Source organism: Penicillium verhagenii (genome assembly GCF_028828195.1).
Source record: "Penicillium verhagenii strain IBT 33310 chromosome Unknown utg000002l_segment0_segment0, whole genome shotgun sequence".
In the NCBI taxonomy this organism is placed as follows: domain Eukaryota; kingdom Fungi; phylum Ascomycota; class Eurotiomycetes; order Eurotiales; family Aspergillaceae; genus Penicillium; species Penicillium verhagenii.
The window spans coordinates 3,474,104-3,494,380 of NW_026643166.1; the positions used below are offsets into that span (position 1 = coordinate 3,474,104).

The window sequence follows — 20,277 nt, forward strand, 5'->3', positions numbered from 1 at the left end:
GAAATTGGGGTCGAAAGATGGATTATACTAGGGAATATACGGGTAAGGTGAGGACGAGGTTTTGAAGCCGAATAACAAAAACAATTGAAAACCCGTTGACAATACTAGTAAACCCCCTCATTTTCCAAGCTACTAGTGAGTACTAGGAAGGGTGACAAGGTGTAATATGTAACCTTGGAACCTGTAACCTGTAACCTGTAACCTGTAACCTACATGACCCGTAATAAAAGGTTCCTAGATATTGCCAGGGATCAAGTTTATAGTGGAATTTTCAGGTAATTTTGGTATCCTGAACTACTGGTATATCTAAATAACATTGAAGGTTCCAAGGTTCTGTTTGTTTACACGTTCAAATGTTCTTTGTTCAGGTCAAAGATCCACGGTAATGCGGGTGCTCAACCATCCCTTCTCTTTGTTTCCCGCCCCCAACCTTTGATGACAAAAAAACAAAAATTAGGGGGGAATTTTTCTAAAAAAAAAAAAAAATCTATTAGGAATTCGGGGGCCATAGATATGTTCTGTTCTTCGGAGAATTTCACTTCTTTTTAGTATAACATAAAGGGAACCCTTAAAAGGATTCAGGATTCGGCAGTCTCAGCCACTTTCCGCACAACCCAATGTGAAGGCTGATACAGGTTCTGAAGCATGCTATCCTTATCCTGGATATAGCCGCAAGACTGCCGATCGCTCGGCATTGTCTCGAAACGGAATCCCATGCGAGTGATTAGAGCAATTACCTCTTCTTCGGTCAATTCCACATTACCCGCTTCACCAATTCCCGTCGCATCACCATCACCATCATCTTTGCGGTTGTGCCCATCTTCAAAATGCCATAACAAAGGTCCAACGTTGGTCCAGAGTCCATTCGGCTTGAGACAATGTCGGATCGCCTCGATGTACCGAATCAGATTAGGTGCCGTGTCAATAAAGAACACCGTCGCCACTGCGTCAAACGTTTCCCGTTGATCGGGCCTGTTGTACACAACCAAAAAATCCCCCGTGCTCATCGACATCGACCCGTCAATGCCCCCATTCGAAGCCGCCGACTGGATTGCCATCCCCGCTTGTACGTCGGGGATCATGACGGATCGCAATTGCTGTGCGCGAGACTTGAGGTTCGAGAAGTGTAACGCAAATGGATGGAGCGTGTGCGCTTCAGGCCCCGCCGTGAAATTGAGAACCCAGCTGCTAGCCATTAGCTGGTGGTACGAGATCTCGTTCCCTTCTGCGGCAAATCCAGCCATGCACATTTCAAACACCAACCGGCCCAACCCCGCACCAGGGACCAAGACTTGAATCTTCTCACCGGCTGCACGACGCGCCTGAAATTCGCTGTGTAGGTCCTGGAGAACTGGGTCGTAGCAAACTTCGCGCTCAATACGGCCTTCGGCACTCCAGTCACGATAAAACTGCCGGATGGTAGAGTGGGCTTTGTTCACGTCAGATGTTGTCGCAGTCCCGTGCCAGTTTTTGGTTGGGTCGTCTTTGTCTGGGTTGGCAGAAACCCCAAAGGCCTCGAGGCCGACGGCCAATATTGCCTCGGCGATCTCGGCATTGGCGTCGATAGCATCATCCACCTTGTTGAAGTTGTCTAGGATAGAGAATGGTGGCTCAGATAGCATTTTCCAGTGCTCCGAAGGCAAAGCGTAGAAGGCCTGTCGCCGACGATGTGTCGTGTTCAGGTGAGCGTTTCGACGGTATTGTCTGTAGCGTGCTTAGTTTGAAACTCTTGGATTCCAATTATACACTATTTCTCTAATATGAACGATCCATCTATATTCCACTCACCTGAACGAGTCCAAGCTAGCGAAAAGAACCCGGCGCTCCTCGGGGTCAGCTAAAGGATCAAATTCCCCTCCCCAGCTACGTTGGTCATTTCCTTCTTGAACAGAATCATTTTGTTCCATCCTAGCCAGAATACCCTGCGAAACAACAGAGTTGTTTTTCAACCTGGTTATGCTGGGAATGCTGGATAGTGTTGATCCCGCTGATTTGTGTGGTGCGGTCAAAGTTGACCGGGATTGGTGGATCGCTTGTGTTTTGCCGCATGGCGGGGGACGCACGTCTTTGACCAGCAAACTGTCATCAACCACGACAGTCACCTCGGATCAGTTTTCCAATCGCAATCATACCACAAACTTCTTTCACGAATTTGTTTGATAGTGTAACACGAGGATTATGGCCATGGCAACTGCAGAGCCAGTGACCGTCCCCCAGACGGGGCTTTCATCGCCCAGTCTCCAACCACTGGAGCTTTCTTTCCCACTTCCTAAAGCTTTGCATACCACAGCACATGTTCATTTGACCTTTTTGGGAAACTGCACGACAGTTTTTCTGACAACTTCCACGCCTGGTGACTCAGCAGGCTCCTATAAGCCACTGGGAAGCTTTGTGTATGCGATGCCGGATGTAAGTCACGTGAAGTCTTTGATAGCCCATTGAACGTGCCTTTTTTTCATCTTACAACGTGTGCTGCCGTGTTCATTTCTCCACTCAAGACTACTGCGTCTAGGACGCCTTGTTGCTCCGAATATTTCAATTTTTGAAGTCCGGCTCCTGCTTCATTCCATGCCACTACTTCACCCTCAATCCTTATTATAAGCTGTCACTAACTGATTGAAGCGAACATCTTCAAAACAAACAATATCCACCACTATTTACACATCACCTTCAAGTATCGAGTACGCTACCCGAGTAGCCAAAATTCTTGCCCGGCGCACTGGCAAGCCAATCTACGTTGGCTGTAGCATCGACCCCAACGGGCTTGGATTGGCTGTCGAGGAGGAGATGGAGGGTCTCTCGAAGATCGTGAATGTTATTACTGAGAAATTTGACTTGCAGCAACATCAACAACAACAATAAGCCGTTGCTGGATGATAGTTTTCAAACTAGACGAACTATGCATTTTGTGAAAGATCTTGCATCAGAAATATTATCATATCACCTCAATTGGTCGTCAGTTCTTCTTGAGCGGTAATTTGTGTTGGCATCTGTCAAATTGAACCGAGAAGCCTTCCAAGATTGAGTTCCAGCTATGGAGACCATCCGCCAGAAATATGAATCTTCGAACAACTCTCTGATCCGTCTTTCTCTGTCCTTATCTTGCTTCTCATTACTTTCTTCGTGCTCTTCCCACTTGTCCGATACCCGGTAAAGGGCCTCCAGGGAAACTTCTCCGAAGTTTTCACGGCCTTGGTTGTAGACGGGATTACCGGTGAATCTTCGTTCCCGAAGTCTGGTAGTTCTGCATCGAAGTTATATTCGAATTCGGGTCGGAGTGGCGGAGGTGGCGGTGACAAAGTCAGCGATTCAGGAGTTTCTTGTGGAACCAGACGAGATGATGGTTGTGGACGACGTCGGCGTCGAATAGACATCGGTACCTCAATCGATTCATGGACATGAGTCGCTTCATCGACTTCGTGCTGGAATTCTCTCAGCAGAACCGTCCCTGGTTCATTGTCATCCTCATCTCCTTCTCTCATCGCCGTGGATGCCACTTGTCCGATACCCGGTAAAGGCCACGGCAGGAAGTCGGATGTGTGTCACAGTGAGTATGGGCGATGTGCATCGGATTAACCACAGTTCGGTGATCATTGATGGTATAAACTTGTCTTCTGCGGAGCTATGCCGGAGCTATGGAATTTGTGTTGCGCTTGACATAGGTGGCCATTCCGAGTCGCCTGGATTCCGACCTCACATGATGCCGCTCTATACATATGCATCCTGAGGATGTTATTTGCACTTAAACACCTGAAAGCATCTAAAACCCGTGGAGTTTGAAATTTTAGTGACCTCAAACTCAACATCAATCCATATCTTCATGGCTTACTCAACTGTACTGAGAGCATTTCCATTCTCCGTGATATACTTTGATTCTGGGCTCCGAGCCAGGCTCTATGTGAGATAAATTAGCACTTTATTGAAACCCTTTGCTTCAATATTGCATATAATCAATTGATAAAAATACTCACAGGTTCATACGATGGGAAAGAAAAGGTCAGGTCGACTTGTTCACAAGTATTCCAGCCTGGTGCAGCTCCCATTTTTGAAGAGTAGTGCCATCTTGCACTAATTTCCAAAGCGATAGGAAGTCGATTGGAGGATGACTCTTGAGCGGTTGAGAGGAAACTGAAATTCAAGAAGTAGAGTGAGAGCACTTGAGAATATAAATATAAATAAGGTGTCTTCAGTGGCTAACAAGAACCAATGGAGAAAAAAAACAAAATGAACCTTAGAAGGAATCTTTGATGGTAGGAAATGGCAAGCTGCTTGAGAGAGAAAGAAAAAAGAAGAAGAACGTTGAAACGAGAGATAAAAAGGATTCAAGGGAAACTGAAACTGGATCTACCGCAAAGAGCCCAACGGCACTGGTAGTCTTAAAGGGGTAATACCCCCTCCAAAACTGTTCAACAGGGTGGACTTTTCTTAGGATACGAAAGAGGCAGCTTGGCTGATGTATTTTCTCCAATTGTATCACGCCAACTCATTTCTTTTCGCGTAGGTTACACACTCAGGCATAGGCTAGTGTATTGAAGTAGGCAAAAGGACGGAGCATGGAACCATAATCTGTCAAATTTTATTCTGGGTTACATAACTATAATGTTATATAGTAGAGACTGAGTGACAGGGGTACCCTCGGTGCTTTATTGGGAAATAAAACAGCCTTGAGAGCACTTGAGGCAAGAACTCATGCATATATATGCTGTTGTATCGAATTTGAATGATGTAGAATGATACATAGAGGACCCAGTATAAGCCAGCTTTCTTATGCTCCAGTGCTGGGTACCAACTTGAATTTTAGGTAGTATGAGCTTGGGTCACCAAATGAAGAAGGATGCCTTCTACTTATTTCTACTATAACTAGTAAGAGGGTGGTTTTTTGCACTAAGGCAAAAACTGCTTCAGCCGTTGATAGACTATGAGCTCAAGTGCTCATATTTAGTGCCCTTATCTACTTTCACGCAAATAGATAAACTATATTCCACAGGCAACATCATTCCCATAACCTGTTGAGACTGACAACAAACAGGGGCCTCATATTCCAGCTAGCGTTGGACATTTCAAAATAAATGGAAAATCGATAGGAGAAGAAGCATTCAAATTTGGGATGGTTTCGAAACCACGGCTTTCCCGAACCTCATCTGTGAGTAAATGGGAAGGCTCGTGAATCAAAGTCTTCTGGGGATACGTTGAGCCAGAAGAGACTTGAAAGTCGTCTGCTAATTGCGAAGTCCCTTACCACGCCAGGGTACAGATCTTCCGCCATATAATCGGGGAAGTTCCCAGGGTATACTAGTCTCCAATGCAAACATTTGAAACCGGTCAGTATCCGGCCGAAGCACAGCTTTCCAATAGCATGCGACCGTCCAAAATGTTTCTGCTCCTCGTGGGCTGCTTATCCTAACTTGGGTTCTGTGAAAGTTGCAAGGTAGAAATGTGGTGACTCTGACTTGATTCATTTCTGAATTCGGCACGGTATGGTAGGTAGGTGGGTGTTTTTCAACTGACAGGGGATTGTGGACCTCTACTTGGTCCTCAACTGAATGAAGATGTCCCAGTATGATTCCCACAATGACAATTATCATGGTAATTTTTGGCAATGTTCAATCTAGGACCGTGAGCGGGGAGGGGGCTACCGCGTAAAGCACCTTTGGAGCGTTGTCTGCAATGTATTGCCATTCAAATTCTGATTGGCATAGAGCACTCGAGTACAGATCAAGGCCAAGATATAATGTGGTAGGATAACCAGATAGATAGGAGAATCAGTTCAGAGAGTCAAGAAAGAGGAACAAGAGGAGAGAATGTAAAGGTTGCCTGAACCTATAGGTGGAGAGCACCTTTGCAGAGAACCACTCTGGTGCACATGTGGTGAGATTGTTTGAACCTCTTGGAACCGTTGTAACAGTCGGAGTGCATCCTCGTCACTTGTTGTCGCCGAAACTGTCGACCCTGTAGAAGCTTTTACCTTAAGGCGTTTGATCGGGGCGATGTTCTTGCTGATGGGCTTGATGGTTGCGAGTTCTTCGTGAACGGACTCATCACTAGCGAAATCGTGGGTTGGTTTCAGATGCTCCTCCCAAACAATTCACTCAAGCACTTGAGACGATAGTAATGGTTCGAGCAAGGATGTCCCGATCTTCCAAGCTGCAGGACGAGTTCTGAGCATAACCCGTTCACTTAAAAGAGATGCAGACGCGTGACACGCCACATCAATTGCAACCTTCAATGTTGGAACTTTCAAATAGAACCAGAGTAATGTCCCCACAGGATATCTGCCCTTTTCTGTATATACAAGCCTAGAGAGCCGCACATACGCGCGTCGTAGATGTACATATGCATCGAACATTGAATTTTGCGTTGGCATTCATAAATGATGATGAGCCTCGGGGGATATATGCTTATATTCCCAGGACAGGATCGAGGTATGTATGGACGCAGAGAGAGTTTATGTAGAACTTGCGCTTGCTCCATAGCTAGGATTGATTGATATGTACACCAGTTGACATCTGGATAAATCAATTAATATTTCTAAAATGTTTATGTATACATAAATTTGAGTACTTGAGGAGATTGTGCAAGTACAAACATTGAACACATGCATCAATTGAACCCAGAACTTGTCAAGAGCACTTGCTTGAGTACATAACCTTCAAATGTTTTTTTCCATTCAAGGTACTACATATTAAACTCACTATGTAGGTAGTTACATACTGGAGGTCTTTAAAATGGGTGCGCACAATCGTAATTGATCGATGACAGATACATAATTTGTAAAATCATCGTGTGTATACTCTGAATTGAGAATTCTCCACCCCCAAACTATTCATTGAGGTGTCGAATGGCAATTTACCGAAATGATTACCAGGCGAAATGAGCGATGCAAAGCACATGGACGACATACAAACAGACATAGGTGGCGACTTCACGCTCGGCAAAATTTCAGGTGTCAGTGCTCAAAATCGGCATTTGTTCAATCTTCCAAGCCCATCGGCTCTCCAGCCATTTCGAATGTTGATTGAAGTGCTCGAGAACAAAACACCAGGAAACGCCTTCTACGTGTGCGGCGGAACAAAGGCTACAAATGTTTGCTCGATTTAGTGAACATATGAGAAATCCCTTGACCGACATTCGTCTGCGAAAGCGGCACTTTGGGGCTTGCGACAGCCCGTCGTTCAGCCTTTAAGTGGCGGCAGACGTCAGTGGCATTGATCTGCACGATCGCCCAGCCGACGGCAGAGAGTTTCTCCCGATTTCGGCAACAAAGCGCCAGAGACATTCGAATGCGAACCTAATCATATACATTTAGGGTGGCGATTTGGACATTTGAAGATGCTTTTTGTTCCGTACAGGCGTTGCAATTACTGTCTCACTGTCGAAGCGCTTACACGCGGCACACCAATCAATGATCCCTTAACACCTGCCATATGTGGACGATTGGCAAAGATTCCCGGCTAATAAACTCGAAAAAAAAAAGGATATTAAATTGCACTGCAACCACATGAAGCCGACCAATGCAACAATGGGGTTCCTGGCGTTCGCACTGAATTAAAGGCGTTCCGCATAGTTGGGCTAGTAGGGATGAAGGCCTCGGCTAGAAGGCGGCGAACCTTGGCAATCACGCTCACGACCATAAGAAAAAAAACCCCTCCATTAATGCAATAGTGTCATCAACATTCTACACTAACAAGATCGGAGTCTCTCGAGCTTAGCATCTACCGAGGAAAAGAGAGGCCCCTCTCTTCACCACCTACCAACCAAGCACCATTTACCATAATCGGCGAATTCCGAGAGAAAAGCGGCATGTCTACGTCATCAAGGCAAGCCAAGCAATTGATTAAACTGAGATTAAACTGAGACTCCCGCGATTTAGACCACGGAGCCCTCCGGTCTCAGATAGAAAGTTGTCTGTCAGGTCACAGAACCCGCCCCAGGGCCAGGCAAATCGGAAGGTCTCGGTTGGTGGCCGGCGGTGTTTCATCTTCCTCGGATCGTTGTCCCGCTGTGGGGCAACTGGAAAATAGACTCGACGACAAAGACCAGGAAAGCAAGTGGAACGGGGAGGAAACTGGGTTCGGTGAAGCAATTGGAGAAGGAATTGGAGTAGACTCCATAAAAAAAGATCCATTCGACTCAGGAGTACGTACAAAGAACCAAAGTTGTAGGAGGTGGGTTGTCCGAACTTGAATAATGTGAATACTATTCATGGATACTAAGAAGAGCTTAGGTTATTAGGTTGTAGGTTGTAAACCGTATTGTAACTGATATCCGTAGGCTGTGGGCTGCACGGAGTACAGTAGGCAAAAGTAAAGTCTCAAAGTAGTCAAAATGTTGATCGCCTTTCCCACGGCCTTTGAGCCCACTTATTCTTAGAAGTGGGGGTTGAGAACTTTGGGGAAGTTTCTGGAGGAATTGTACGGAGGCATCGGGAGGCATCGGGGAGGAGATATGAGGGTGCAGTTTAAATGTAGTACGGAGTAGGTTGGAAGGTCATGCGAGGGCTAGTGAAAAGAGAATGGCTACGTGGGCAATTAACACTCGCTACTAGTGATAAAAGTCCGGTTCTCTTGGGAGATGCATAAGTGTCAATAATGTACTCCGTATCCATAGTTGGTATACAGTGAATTCTAGGCCACCTGTCGATCATACGCCGAATTCACCATAACATTGGTCTATAGAGGGTCCACGCTTTTCGCTTTTTCGCTTTTTCGCTTTTATTTTCTTTTTCTTTTTCCTTTTTTTACCGCCAAGCTCATTTTGGACCGTGCATACAAACCCAAAGTGACTAGAAAACAAGTCTGATGCATTTGGAGAAATACTTCCGACTGGTTGACACGGCACGAACCGAGGACTCTTCTCAGCCGCCTCGTCTAATGTACAAGAGTTTTGGCAAATTAATTAATTAAGTTTTTTTTTTCTCCTGTCTGTTTTGATTTTCATTTCAAATTTACCCTTTAGGCGACCTGAATGCAGTATGTACAGGAACACAGGGACTACAGTATAAGCGAGGGTAAGGCAAATTGTCATTGGCGCTACAGCAATCTCCGGGGCTTTTTGTTGGAGCATTCGTTGGACTTCGTGGGCTATGGGGGCGCAAATGGCGCAATTCACCACATCATAGCGCAGGACTGGCGCGTAGAATGGACCACTTACTCTCGGGTGTTCAGCGCATCCGTCCTACGTATCAAGGCCCTAGAATGGTCACTGTACGTGTATGGACTTAGTATCTGGGGCTTTATCGCGTAGCGTAGCCGAAGAGGTGTAAGAGGTGCGGGGAAGTAGAGAGAGAGTCCCGTATTCAGCCTGAGAACAACTTCTTCATCACGAACATCGGCCCGCGACAAGGGCAAATTGATGCGCCAGGGCTTGCATGGATCGCTTACTCCGTGTTTGAAGGATTTATGCAAATTTTCACTTTTTTTTTCCCTCTCTGAGAGTCAAAGGAGGGGGGAAAAGTCAGCCTTTTTTAACTCTTCTCATTGATCTCCCAATGATCGATCTGTATTTTATTTTGTGGCTTCAACTGGTATCGGAGGGCCATATCATTTTGCCCAAGCTGGCGGTTTCGAGCCTAGACGAGACTAGGCAATTGCGGAATACACGGCGCACTAGCCTAACCGGTACTTAGTGGTTCTCCTGCATAGAATGCACGGTTAGGTAGCTGGTCCTGTGATCATGGTCCCAAACCCATGGGAAAGGACAAGCCAACCGGAGTGGTTCGGGAGCTTTTCTCCGGGCGTCTCGTCGGCTCAGAATCCTTGTAAGTGGAACCCGCAGAAGAGAAAGAGAGAAGGGGGGGGGGGGGGGTTTAAAGTTGTAATTCAATCCAGAAATCCGACTCTGTTTGAAAATTGTACTCTCTTAGTACAAATGGAAAAATGGGGAGTTTTTCTTAAAAAAAAAATTACATTACCAAAAACAAACCCAACCAAATCCAAACATTTGAAGCATTTGAAGGCAACGAGGTTCGTATTTTGCGCTCGGGGCATGGTAGCTTTGGAGGTGATCATCTCCCCTTTTGCGGAGTCCAGCACTGGGGCCGGAATGCCAACGTCTATTCGGATGAGATTCGGTTGATGGCAGATTTGGGACAACTTCAAATGTTGACACTTGACTATATCGGGCATCTCTGTCCCCGATGATATGCCATGCTCGGCAGTGATTTACCGAATAAGCAACGATTGTCCTTGTCCTTCAAGTTGTCCGTATTCCAAGATTGCTTGGTTGTTTTTTTTTCCTTTGCCACTGGTCCCCACCCGGTCAACATCCGGACTTGCTTTCCATGTGGTCCGGTGCATGACTCCCGAGCGATCATCTTTTTTATTCTGATTTTAGATTTTTTTTTTTTTTTTGGAAATTGAACCGTAGCGGTGGACAAAGTCAAGGGGAGTAACCGTGCAGAAGGTGAAACGGGGCGCAGTAACTGGATCAAAAAGGCACGGCACGGCGGGCGCCGAGATCTTCATTTCCATAGATATGTTTATAAAGGAAATGTAGTAATTACCTTGTATACTATACTAGTAATACTATACTATATACCAAAAGTGACTTCCAGGTTAAAATGATTAACTCTAATTGCCTCGTGTAACTTTCGTTTAATGTTTTCCCTGTATAAGTGTAATTAAAAAGATTCCAGGAAATAAATGAGGAAAAATATGAAAAAAAGAAAGAAAAAAAAAAAAAAGGTAAGAAAATATTTAAGACCATTGTTATTTTTTATCCCCATTCCTGAATCCCCCATTTTTAAAAAAAAAGAAAAAGAAAAAGAAAAAAGAAAAAACCAACAAGAAAAGCAAGTTCGATTTGACGATCTAAAAGCTGTCACGGACCGCTCGATGGCTCCAAGTGGGACCCCGCTAACTCTGCCGACAAGGGAGACTTTACCGACTTCCCCTTCAACCGGATCGAGGCATACGGGTTCACGTTTGGTTATCTGGGATCTTCAGGTTCGAGCAAGATTCAAGAAAAGAAGCAGAAGTGTTAGGGCATATAGCATTAGAAAGTTGTCGAATTATGTATCACAGGAAATAGTCAAATACCCCCAAGGTTTATCATTTCGGCTGAAGATTCCTTAATTCAGGCCGTTCATTTCCATCTCCACGATCCGACTCTTTGGGTCATAATACCGGACCCTGATGGGGCCTAGGAGAACGGTGATCGTAATACTCCTCTTGTCGATCTGGTTCCTTTCGTCTTTTCGTCTCTTCTGCTTCTGTTCTACTCCCCTTGCTTGGCTTTTTTTTTTCTTTCTCTCTTCTCTGCTTTTTCTCTACCCGGAATCCTAGTGGAAAAAAAAGAGAGAGAGAGAGAAAGGGTGATCCTTACACGTCCATTTCTTCACAAGATTCTTGGATCTTCATTCGCCTTATAATTCGCCGCAAAGTCGCCCCCCCTCAAACCTCGGCATTTGAATCTCCATCCCGGATTCTTCTTACACTTTAAGTTCTTTATATTCTTAAATCTTTTTTTTTATATATATACATTTTTCCCCTATTTTTTTTTTTTTGTTGGTTCTTGAGATTCGGATGATCTATCCGTACGTGTCCACTGAACTCACTGAACTCACCCGTCGACTGGTCTCCTTTTATTCTCCGTGAGATTTTCGCCACTTCACAAAAACTCCTTTCTACGTCCAGAATGGCCTACGACTTGTCTGTTGAATGACCCGCGCTTCCGTCTTGAATTGGAGCTAAGCCATCAGGGCCTGGAATCCTCGGGGCGATAGTGACTTTTCTGCCCACTCGGATCCTCTCGCGGCTTATTGCCCGCTCTATGATCTTGATCGCAGGAAACGCCTGGACTTTTGCCCATCGCATGCTTTACTGACCTTGACCATCTTTCTTTTCCCTTTCCTTTTTTTTTTTCTTTCAAGAAAAAACAAAAAAGGAAAACGAACAAAACTGGGGGGAAAACGAAAATCTTCACCAAATTTAACCTTTTCAATTCTTGATTTCTCCCCGCGGGCGCAGAAAGGAACATTTGAGAGGTCCAAAAAAAAAAGAAAAAAAGGAAGAACCATTCCAAGGTTTGAAAAAAGAGTGGATGATATTCAATATCGCATATCCGACATGAATCCTCTTCCCTTTCGTGCGGGAGCTCAAACTCCAAGCTCATATGAGCTGCCTCCCGTGCAGTCGGTGACGTCGGGCGCTTTCTCGGCAGGCGCGATGCTTTCCGCCCCGCCAAGTAGACCCGACAGCGGGATGCGCATGTCGCATTTATTACAGCCTATGCCTCAGCTTCCAGGTCAACAGCCAATGCCTCAAGCTCCCCCTTCACATGCCTTGCCGGTGGTACCAGGTCCATCGCCATCGCCTTATGACCGATATTACGACTCGGCATCGGGATCGCCAGCTGAAAATGGAGGCATGCGCGACAACGCTTCACATATGGGCGCCTTGCCGGGAAATCCCGGACTGTTCCAAACGAGCCCCATGGGACACTCTAGTCACGTCCAAAGTCAAATGCAGCAGAAGCGCGCTTACCGACAGCGCAGAAAGGATCCGAGCTGTGATGCGTGTCGGGAGCGCAAGGTGAAATGTGATGCATCCGATTCTAGCAGCTGCACCGAATGCAATAATCGGCGAGTTCGATGCCAGTTCACCAAGGAGACCAATCGTCGCATGTCATCGATCAAGCAGGTCCAAGATTTGGAGAAACAGCTTCAGACTACTAGGCAACAATTGCAGCAGGCTAGGGCCGAGAGGCTCCGCCCTGATCAGATGATGGATGTGGATGAAGCTGCGTCGCAGCCATTGGTCACCTTGCCGGAGATTGAGTATAAACCCGCGCGACGACCAAAAATATCCATCACCGAGGATTTATCGAATGTGCGCCTGAATCTGCGCCAACATGGTCGCGGGGTCATAAAGGTTCCGACCTCTTATCAGCAGCAACCCGTCAAATCCCTCGTGTCAGGCGACGTACCACCTCTACCTCCTAAGGAAATTGCCGATAATCTCATTGCACAGTATTATAACTGCATTCACTCGGATTTGCCGGTCCTTCACTGGCCATCGTTTAGGGCAGAATACGATCGGGTTTATGGGAAAGGTACTATTGCCGGGTTCTCGACTGAATGGGCAGCGGTCTTGTTTGGAGTTTTCGCATGCGGTGCCCTCCATACCGTGGACCATAATCGCGAGGAACAAGGTAAAGAATTCGTGCGCATTTCCTGTGGCATTATCGATGTGTGGCAAGATATCTTTAGCCTGGACCGCGCACGTGCAGCGTTACTTGCAAGCATCTTTCTCTATGAGGTAAACTCCAAGTCTGCTAGCTGGGTGTGGATTGGATCTGCGGTTCGTGTAGCCCAAGAGATTGGCCTGCACATTGAATCTGGCCCATGGCCTGCACTGGAGGGAGAAATGCGGAAACGCCTATGGTGGGGCTTGTACACTTGGGATCGGTATGACTTCGTGAACCACTTTACAAAACCTCATTCTTCCTGAACACATTGACTTACACGGTGAACAGTTTACTCGCTCTCGAAATGGGCAAGCCCGTGTTAATAAATGACCAAGACTGCGATGTCGACCTCCCCTGCCCCGTCGATGACCAATATATCACAGATGGGGGTAATATCCCAGAAGGTCCACAAACCACCCCCATGCTAGCAACCATCCACGTTGTTCGATCCATCGGCCAACTCACTCGCACCCTTCGATCCATAACCATCAGCGACGCCACCTTAGAATTATTCGAAAGACACTTCAACACCTGCCTAGCAACCTTCCCACCGCACCTCCACCCGAAATCCGACCAAGACCTCGATCCCCGCTCATTGGCCCCCATCATCTACCTCCAGAACGCTCGCCTTCATCTCCACCGCCATAACATTACACCTTACTGCCAGAACATTGTCCGCTCATCTACAATGGACTACTGTATCTCAACTGCCATTGACACCGCCACCATCCTATCCCGTTGCATGCGTCCCAACTCCCAAACCGACTGGCGAACTCTCTTCGCTTCATCTGCAGGCACGCTCCTTTGCACCCATATCTGGCGCTGCACATTATTTCTCCTCTTCCGTCAGGAATTCTCCGCAGCACTCGTATTCGTCAAAGCTAGCGCATCGATCGGTGACGCTCGCGCCATCAACGTAGCCTGTGGCCGACACCTTGCATTCTTCCTCCGTGCTCTGATCGACCGATTCCGTCAGAGCGATATCAATGTTCTCCTTGACAACGACGAAGAGATGATGGCCTACGTTTCCGGCGATATGCAGGGAACCAGTGGTGGGAGCTGGGTCTGGCAGGGTAGCGAGACGGGCTCGCATCTTGAAGCCGTGACATCCACACGGAACGCCTCAGTACCCCTTGAAACGGAAGATGGGACTTGGGACAGATCCGAACAGAATACATGGGCCTGGATCGAGAGCACAGTCCACGAACTTATCAACGAAAAGCAAAGACGAGACCAGGAATTGCAATCGAGGGAGTCGGCTCAGACGCCACAACAGGATTCTGCCTCCTTGCTGAATCCTGAGTCCGCTGCTTCGGATACTACTGATGGACGCTCCAGCTCTGCCCATTCGCGCATGGATATCGCAAGTCTGATTTGATGGCTTGCTTCTTATCTGATGCTATAACCTCTACCTTTGTCTTATATGTCGTTATCTCGCCTGGTCTCATCATCTGTGGAACCCTATACATACACGATTATCCTCCACGGAGATCATTTATTTTGTTTTTGGGAGGTCATTTGACTTTGTGGAAATACCCATTTTGTTTTTAGCCCCTGCTTTTTTTGGTTTATATTTCTCTATGCACATACTATGTACATGAATGAAATACTTCAATACTTCAATACTTCAAACTTTCTTCAAATTGTGCAAACATAAGTCAAATGACCGAGTATATCTAGGCCTTCATCCTTCTATTTATTCTCCTCTTTCCGTCCTAAGGGGGGAGTTGAAAACTTCAAATGGTTGGCCAGCTGACAGACTAGTGACTATTGGATGCACATGTGGCTCTCGTTGAGCACCATTGAAACAACGCCGACTCTATCGGTCATCAGGATCTGGATGCCTGCAGCTGTTTGTACCCAGGCTGAATCGGGTTAGCAAGTGCCTTGCATTTAGTACGACTTGGTATTATCTGCAGTATACACGAATTGCACGACCTATATCAGTGGCGTGGTTACTCACCCTCACATTCTCTCCAAGTGCTGAACGTTGCTCAAGGGACCATGTGACCCACACATAAATCCCGATTGCTTGACGTATCCCACAATTCTCGGGCAACGAAGTAATATGTCTTAAGCTGAGACAATGACAGTTAAATTCCTCTTCCTTTTCCTCTTCCATTTCCTCTTCGTCTTCGTCTTCGTCTTTCTCTCGCGTAGCACCGACCAATTCCAGTCTCAATTGTCAATTAGTGTTTGTCTAGCCAATATTGCATAATCTCTATCAATGGAAGATTACTACACAAGAAAACTTAGGTAAAAACATGTTAAAAATTCATAAGAATATACTGTTCTTTATTTAATCTTACCTGACAGTTTCAAGGTTATTACATACAACCGCTTCCGGAGTTTCAGGTCAGTAGTACAAGTATAGTACCGTTAAGCCAAAAGACTAGGATTCACTGCGCAACTTTCGAACATTTGGAAACTCTCACTTGGCTTCCTTTCCCAGCTGCTTCTCTTTCCACCACCTCGCAATTTCTCCAGTCTGCAGAAACTCTACCTCCCCCTCACATTCCCACTCCTTCAACCACCTCAGCATTCGCTCCAACATACCAATAACATGAGCCATGCCACTGGTATCCGGATGCATCAAAAGAGGGAAGACTGGCTCCTCCTCGTTATCCCGAATCCACAAAAACCGATCACGCCAAAGATTTTCGATAACACGCACATCCACATATCCCTGAGAATTTGCCGTGTGGGGCAGAAACTGCATCGGCGTCATATCCTCCATGTAGTAGTTGCATGGGACACAGACAAGGGGACGTCTATCGGGCGGAGATACTGAATCTCGAACAGGGTGCATCCAGGTTGAGGCTGGTTTGGAGAAATCGATTTGCTTGATTGGCGGTCGCTTGGGAGCAAAAAATGGATGGCAGTCATTATCGGTCAGGGAAGCGTCTAGTTTTGGAAAAATGGGGAGGTTAATTTGTGATGCGATACGATGCCCAGATTTAATACTATGGGGATCATGCATACCGTATTCGAATCCATACTCCTCCAAAAGATCGAGGGTGGATTCGCGAAGCTGGTATAGGGGTGCTCGGTAGCCCACTGGCCTCTTGCCCGTCAGGGTATGCGCGATATCCATGCACCGCACAAGGACGTCGCGTTCTTGTTCTGGGGTGAGCTGGTAAGCTCCCTCGTGCGCATAGCCATGAAGTCCGATCTCGCAGCCTGAGTCAACGACTTGTTTCACTTCCTCTGGGAAACTTTCGGCTGAGTGACCGGGGATGAACCAAGTGCAACGGTCGGCGATGTCGAGTTTCTTAAGCATGCGCAACAATCGAGGGACTCCGACGTGAGCTGCAAAAAATCCGGCCGAGTAATCTGCTAGAACATTATCGGGGCTTGCGTCTGTCATTCAGAGAAAGAAGTTCATCAGTTTGATTATTGCTGATCGTGATTGGGGACGAGCTTACTTGTTCCAAGCCATCCTGAGACTGCATCGAGATCAACTGACACGGCCACTCGAATCTTGTTGCGTTTCGGCTTTCCAAGACCTCGCGGAATTGACTGTGTAGGGCTTCGTTTTGCAACAAGCGTGGAAACACCATTTCTAGATGGTTCCTGCCCCTCGATTGGAATACACTGCCCTGTTATATGACTTGCAAGGCGTCTCGAGGCCAGAAAGGTCATGGTTCGAGCTACATTAGCAGGGGCAATGACTTTGTTGTTCGCTTCTGCATTTGAACCAGATATTACGACATTGATACGACCCTCGGGGCTGAGCTGTAGAATTTGGTTTCGCACAGTCTGAAGCAGACCATAATGGAGCCCAGCTTTTCCCACAGAAAGGCCTCCGTGCGTCTTAGTTTCTGTCAAAATGATAGTTGGGTTCACCAAATTGTTTCCTGGTGTTCGCTGATACAATTCCACGCATCGTAAGAAATGTTTGATGGCCAGGAAAGAACCACGAACGTTCAATTTGTAGCTCCTTTCCCAGTCATCAAGGGGAAGATCCCAAATTTTTTGATCATGGGTTGACTCTTCTTGAGCAGAGTTGACGATGAGAATATTGACAGGTCCGAATCTTTCCTCTGCCTTCGAGAAGGCAGACTGGACAGATGACTCGTTGGTTATGTCGCCATTTAGGATGTTGAATCGAGAAAATCGCTCTGCGTCAATGCCGGAGAGATGAAGTGGGCTATTATCGAAGGCTGTGACATGGCATCCGTGATCTAGGTACTGGTCAGGTCATGTAGGAATGATAGAAGGCATGCAATTTATTCAGTGTCGGGGTGTTCAAATGTTTTAATGTAAATCAACTTGGATATGCACGTAAACAAAGGGAAGCTGGCCAGGTCGCATGGCTCTACAAATTTATTATTTTGTAGCCAATGCGAAAAAGTAGCTCTGCCTCTCTCCAACAACAAGAAATAAGGGAAAGGTGAATTGACTACTGCCTGCCTACCTAAGAATTCTCGGATTGCCTCGGCTCCAATGGGACCGGCAGCGCCTGCAATGAAAACATGTTGGTCTTCCAGACCAAACAAAGATTGGCGAGGAATCGAACCGGTCGGCATTTCACCTGGGGGTCAAATTTCCAAATCCACACGTCTAAAAGCTGTATCGAATCTACGGATGCCCCTGTCGAGTCCTATTGTGGGAATCTGGTATCTGCCTCGGCAATCGCTCACTGCGCGGGTTGAAACTCGGGACTTGTAAACGCGCAAGTCTTCGCCGATGGTACTTTGGCAGTCGGTATCCGCGTGAATCCTAACTATGTGTCAGTCTAGTTCTCGACCTCAAACACCATCCGAGTGCTTCCGCTCCTCCGAGGCGATGGCCCATCAGAGTGGAGGAATTAATCATGTAAACTCGTACGCGAGGCTGGCAGGAGGATCCCGATCTGGATGTATACCAACATACCTGGCGGAGAAGAGTTCGGAAGTTTTGTAAGTAAGTTTGCTGTGGATTCAATGGATTCGAGGCGTTTGTATCTGCGCTTGTGCCTGCGTGCGTCCGTGCGTCACAAGACTCACAACCTGGCCAGGCCTAAGATTTTAAATGGGGCGAAACAAGCGTTTTTTTTTGGGTTTCTTCGATTCTCGATCCTTGTTTTACGCAAGTCGATCCAATGATTTAAGTTGACTTTGCCATAGGATTCAATAGTCGAAGCGTGTCAAGTTGCCGACGCGGCAGTAGGAGATCACGTGGAGTGGAATGCCTCACTTTCTAAAAGTTTCGGTGGAAAAGAATCAATTCACCAACGTTTTCCTTGGCGTTTCTACCCCTGAACACTAGAAGAACTCTAGGCCATTACAATAATAATCATATTGACAATTGGATTCTTATCGTTATCCATTTCTTCCTTGTATAGTTCTAAAGTAAGCACTAGAACCTCATGCCATCTTGTATCCGGACTAAACAATAGCCTAGCGCAAGCCAGGGCGTCCACAAAGCCCCCCAATTCCGGCAGCAACGCCCGAAACACACTTCTACTTTCAGTCTGTGCCTAGACCTCTTACCAGGCACCGAAAAACTTCAACTTAAAAAAAAAACTCAGACAATAAAGTTCTCGCTGGAGCAAGAGCTACGGAGTAGGTAGGAACGAATTTCGTATTCGGGAGTACTTCCCGTAGCCAACTGCCTAGCACTTGAGCAATGCACGGGCCTAAGTCAGTGGATCGGGACCGCAATGCTCCGTTGCGAGGACGCACAAACCTCTTTACGATCGAGGCTAGGATGTTTTTGTTCATTGGTGATGTCCTATCTGTCTTACTTTACTACTCCTGTCCACATCCCGGATGAGGAATACCTACTGTGTATAGGAAAGGGCTGCTAATTGACCTACTATATTCAACATCATACTATTAGGTATTATCTGTTTTTTTGTCTCTTGTTTTTTTGTTTTGTTTTTGTTCTCAATTACCACGCGTTCCCCCTATAAAGGTTGAACTACAACGTCATACATAACACAAGTTTGAACGCAATTTCATGTTTCGCCTGTTGCACTAATGCTGGCTAGTTAGTCTAGACTCAAGTCTAACCTACTGTACAGTTCCTGTGGGAACTCTGTACTCCGTTCTTGCAAATTAATCTACATTTTCACACGGAGTAGAGCGAGATCGATCGGTAAGACAGGACACGAATGCATTGGCAAGGTTCACTCTAGCACGATCCAGAATTCATTTCCTCTTCCCGCAGCTACTCCACCTTCTGTTAAACCCGCACAGCTTTACGGAGTACAATACTCATTTGCCGAGTGATTTTCAATGAAGTTGATCAGACCCAAATCTTCTAACATCTGCCCTCTAAGTGACATCGGCCGTGATGTCAAATTTCTCGAATTTCTGCACACGACAACAAGGTCCTTTCCGTAGACGAAAACATGGTCCTGGGTCGATTTGTGATTTGGAGAGAGTTGGGGGCTTGCTGGGCCGGCGGACCGCGCTGGAGAAGACGTGGGTCACCGAAACTCACTGTTGAACTCTGTTTTGGATGTGACGAAGAGAAAAGCTGAAGGTTCATTGCGATTTTTTTTTTTTTTAAAAAAAAAAGAGTACTTATGCAAGTGGCTTTTTTGGCTGAAAGTCAATTCCATCAGGGTTTGCGTTCTGGAATTCTAAAACTAGAAAATTTTGAGAATCTGATTTCTGCTTTGGTCTATACGTCCGCGCTAAGCTTGAAGTTTGTTTCTGTTTTTTTTTTACATATTATTATTTTATTTTTATTTTTCATGAACACCTCCTTTGCTCTTTTGTCTCAAGTTTCTTTATAGTTGCTCTATCAATAAAAGGGGAAAGGGGCAAATCCCCGACGGCCAAATCTCGGCCGATGCTATTATGCTCAGTATGACCAGTGGATATTGATAATGCTTTCTCCAGAGACGGCTTATCGCTCTCCGCAAGGGAAAAATCCAGCCCAAGTCAATCCCTCATTAAATTTTCCTTGGTAAATGGGGGATGTGAGTCTCCTTCCCGGAAAATCCATGTCCACTACACCGGCGTTCCGTACCATGGTAGAAGTTCTGAGCCAAACCCGTGGATCGTTGGAATACTGATAGACGGATGAAAACTTGGGAGAACCAATCCTTTGACATTGAACGGCAGTCACCGGATTAGAAAATCCCAGTGGGGTTCAAAT

At 46.3% G+C, this 20,277-nt stretch overlaps 4 protein-coding genes across 4 annotated transcripts; 2 read left to right on the plus strand and 2 right to left on the minus strand.

Moving 5' to 3' along the window:
- Positions 1 to 578: 578 nt before the first annotated feature.
- On the minus strand, positions 579 to 2,049 carry N7466_001274 (uncharacterized protein; the record flags this gene model as incomplete). The annotated part of the gene is made up of 3 exons (XM_057160672.1): positions 579 to 1,704; positions 1,789 to 1,863; positions 1,922 to 2,049. 3 exons carry the CDS (start codon positions 2,047 to 2,049, stop codon positions 579 to 581), a joined length of 1,329 nt encoding a protein of 442 aa, XP_057026920.1.
- Positions 2,050 to 2,184: 135 nt separating this feature from the next.
- Positions 2,185 to 2,862, plus strand: N7466_001275 (proteasome assembly chaperone 4 family protein; the record flags this gene model as incomplete). Its single annotated transcript, XM_057160673.1, has 2 exons — positions 2,185 to 2,409; positions 2,623 to 2,862. 2 exons carry the CDS (start codon positions 2,185 to 2,187, stop codon positions 2,860 to 2,862), a joined length of 465 nt encoding a protein of 154 aa, XP_057026921.1.
- Positions 2,863 to 12,065: 9,203 nt separating this feature from the next.
- Positions 12,066 to 14,563, plus strand: N7466_001276 (transcription factor domain-containing protein; the record flags this gene model as incomplete). Its single annotated transcript, XM_057160674.1, has 2 exons — positions 12,066 to 13,405; positions 13,474 to 14,563. 2 exons carry the CDS (start codon positions 12,066 to 12,068, stop codon positions 14,561 to 14,563), a joined length of 2,430 nt encoding a protein of 809 aa, XP_057026922.1.
- A 1,053-nt stretch (positions 14,564 to 15,616) lies between these two features.
- Positions 15,617 to 17,714, minus strand: N7466_001277 (SDR family oxidoreductase/polysaccharide deacetylase family protein; the record flags this gene model as incomplete). Its single annotated transcript, XM_057160675.1, has 3 exons — positions 15,617 to 16,545; positions 16,611 to 17,369; positions 17,603 to 17,714. 3 exons carry the CDS (start codon positions 17,712 to 17,714, stop codon positions 15,617 to 15,619), a joined length of 1,800 nt encoding a protein of 599 aa, XP_057026923.1.
- Positions 17,715 to 20,277: the final 2,563 nt, after the last annotated feature.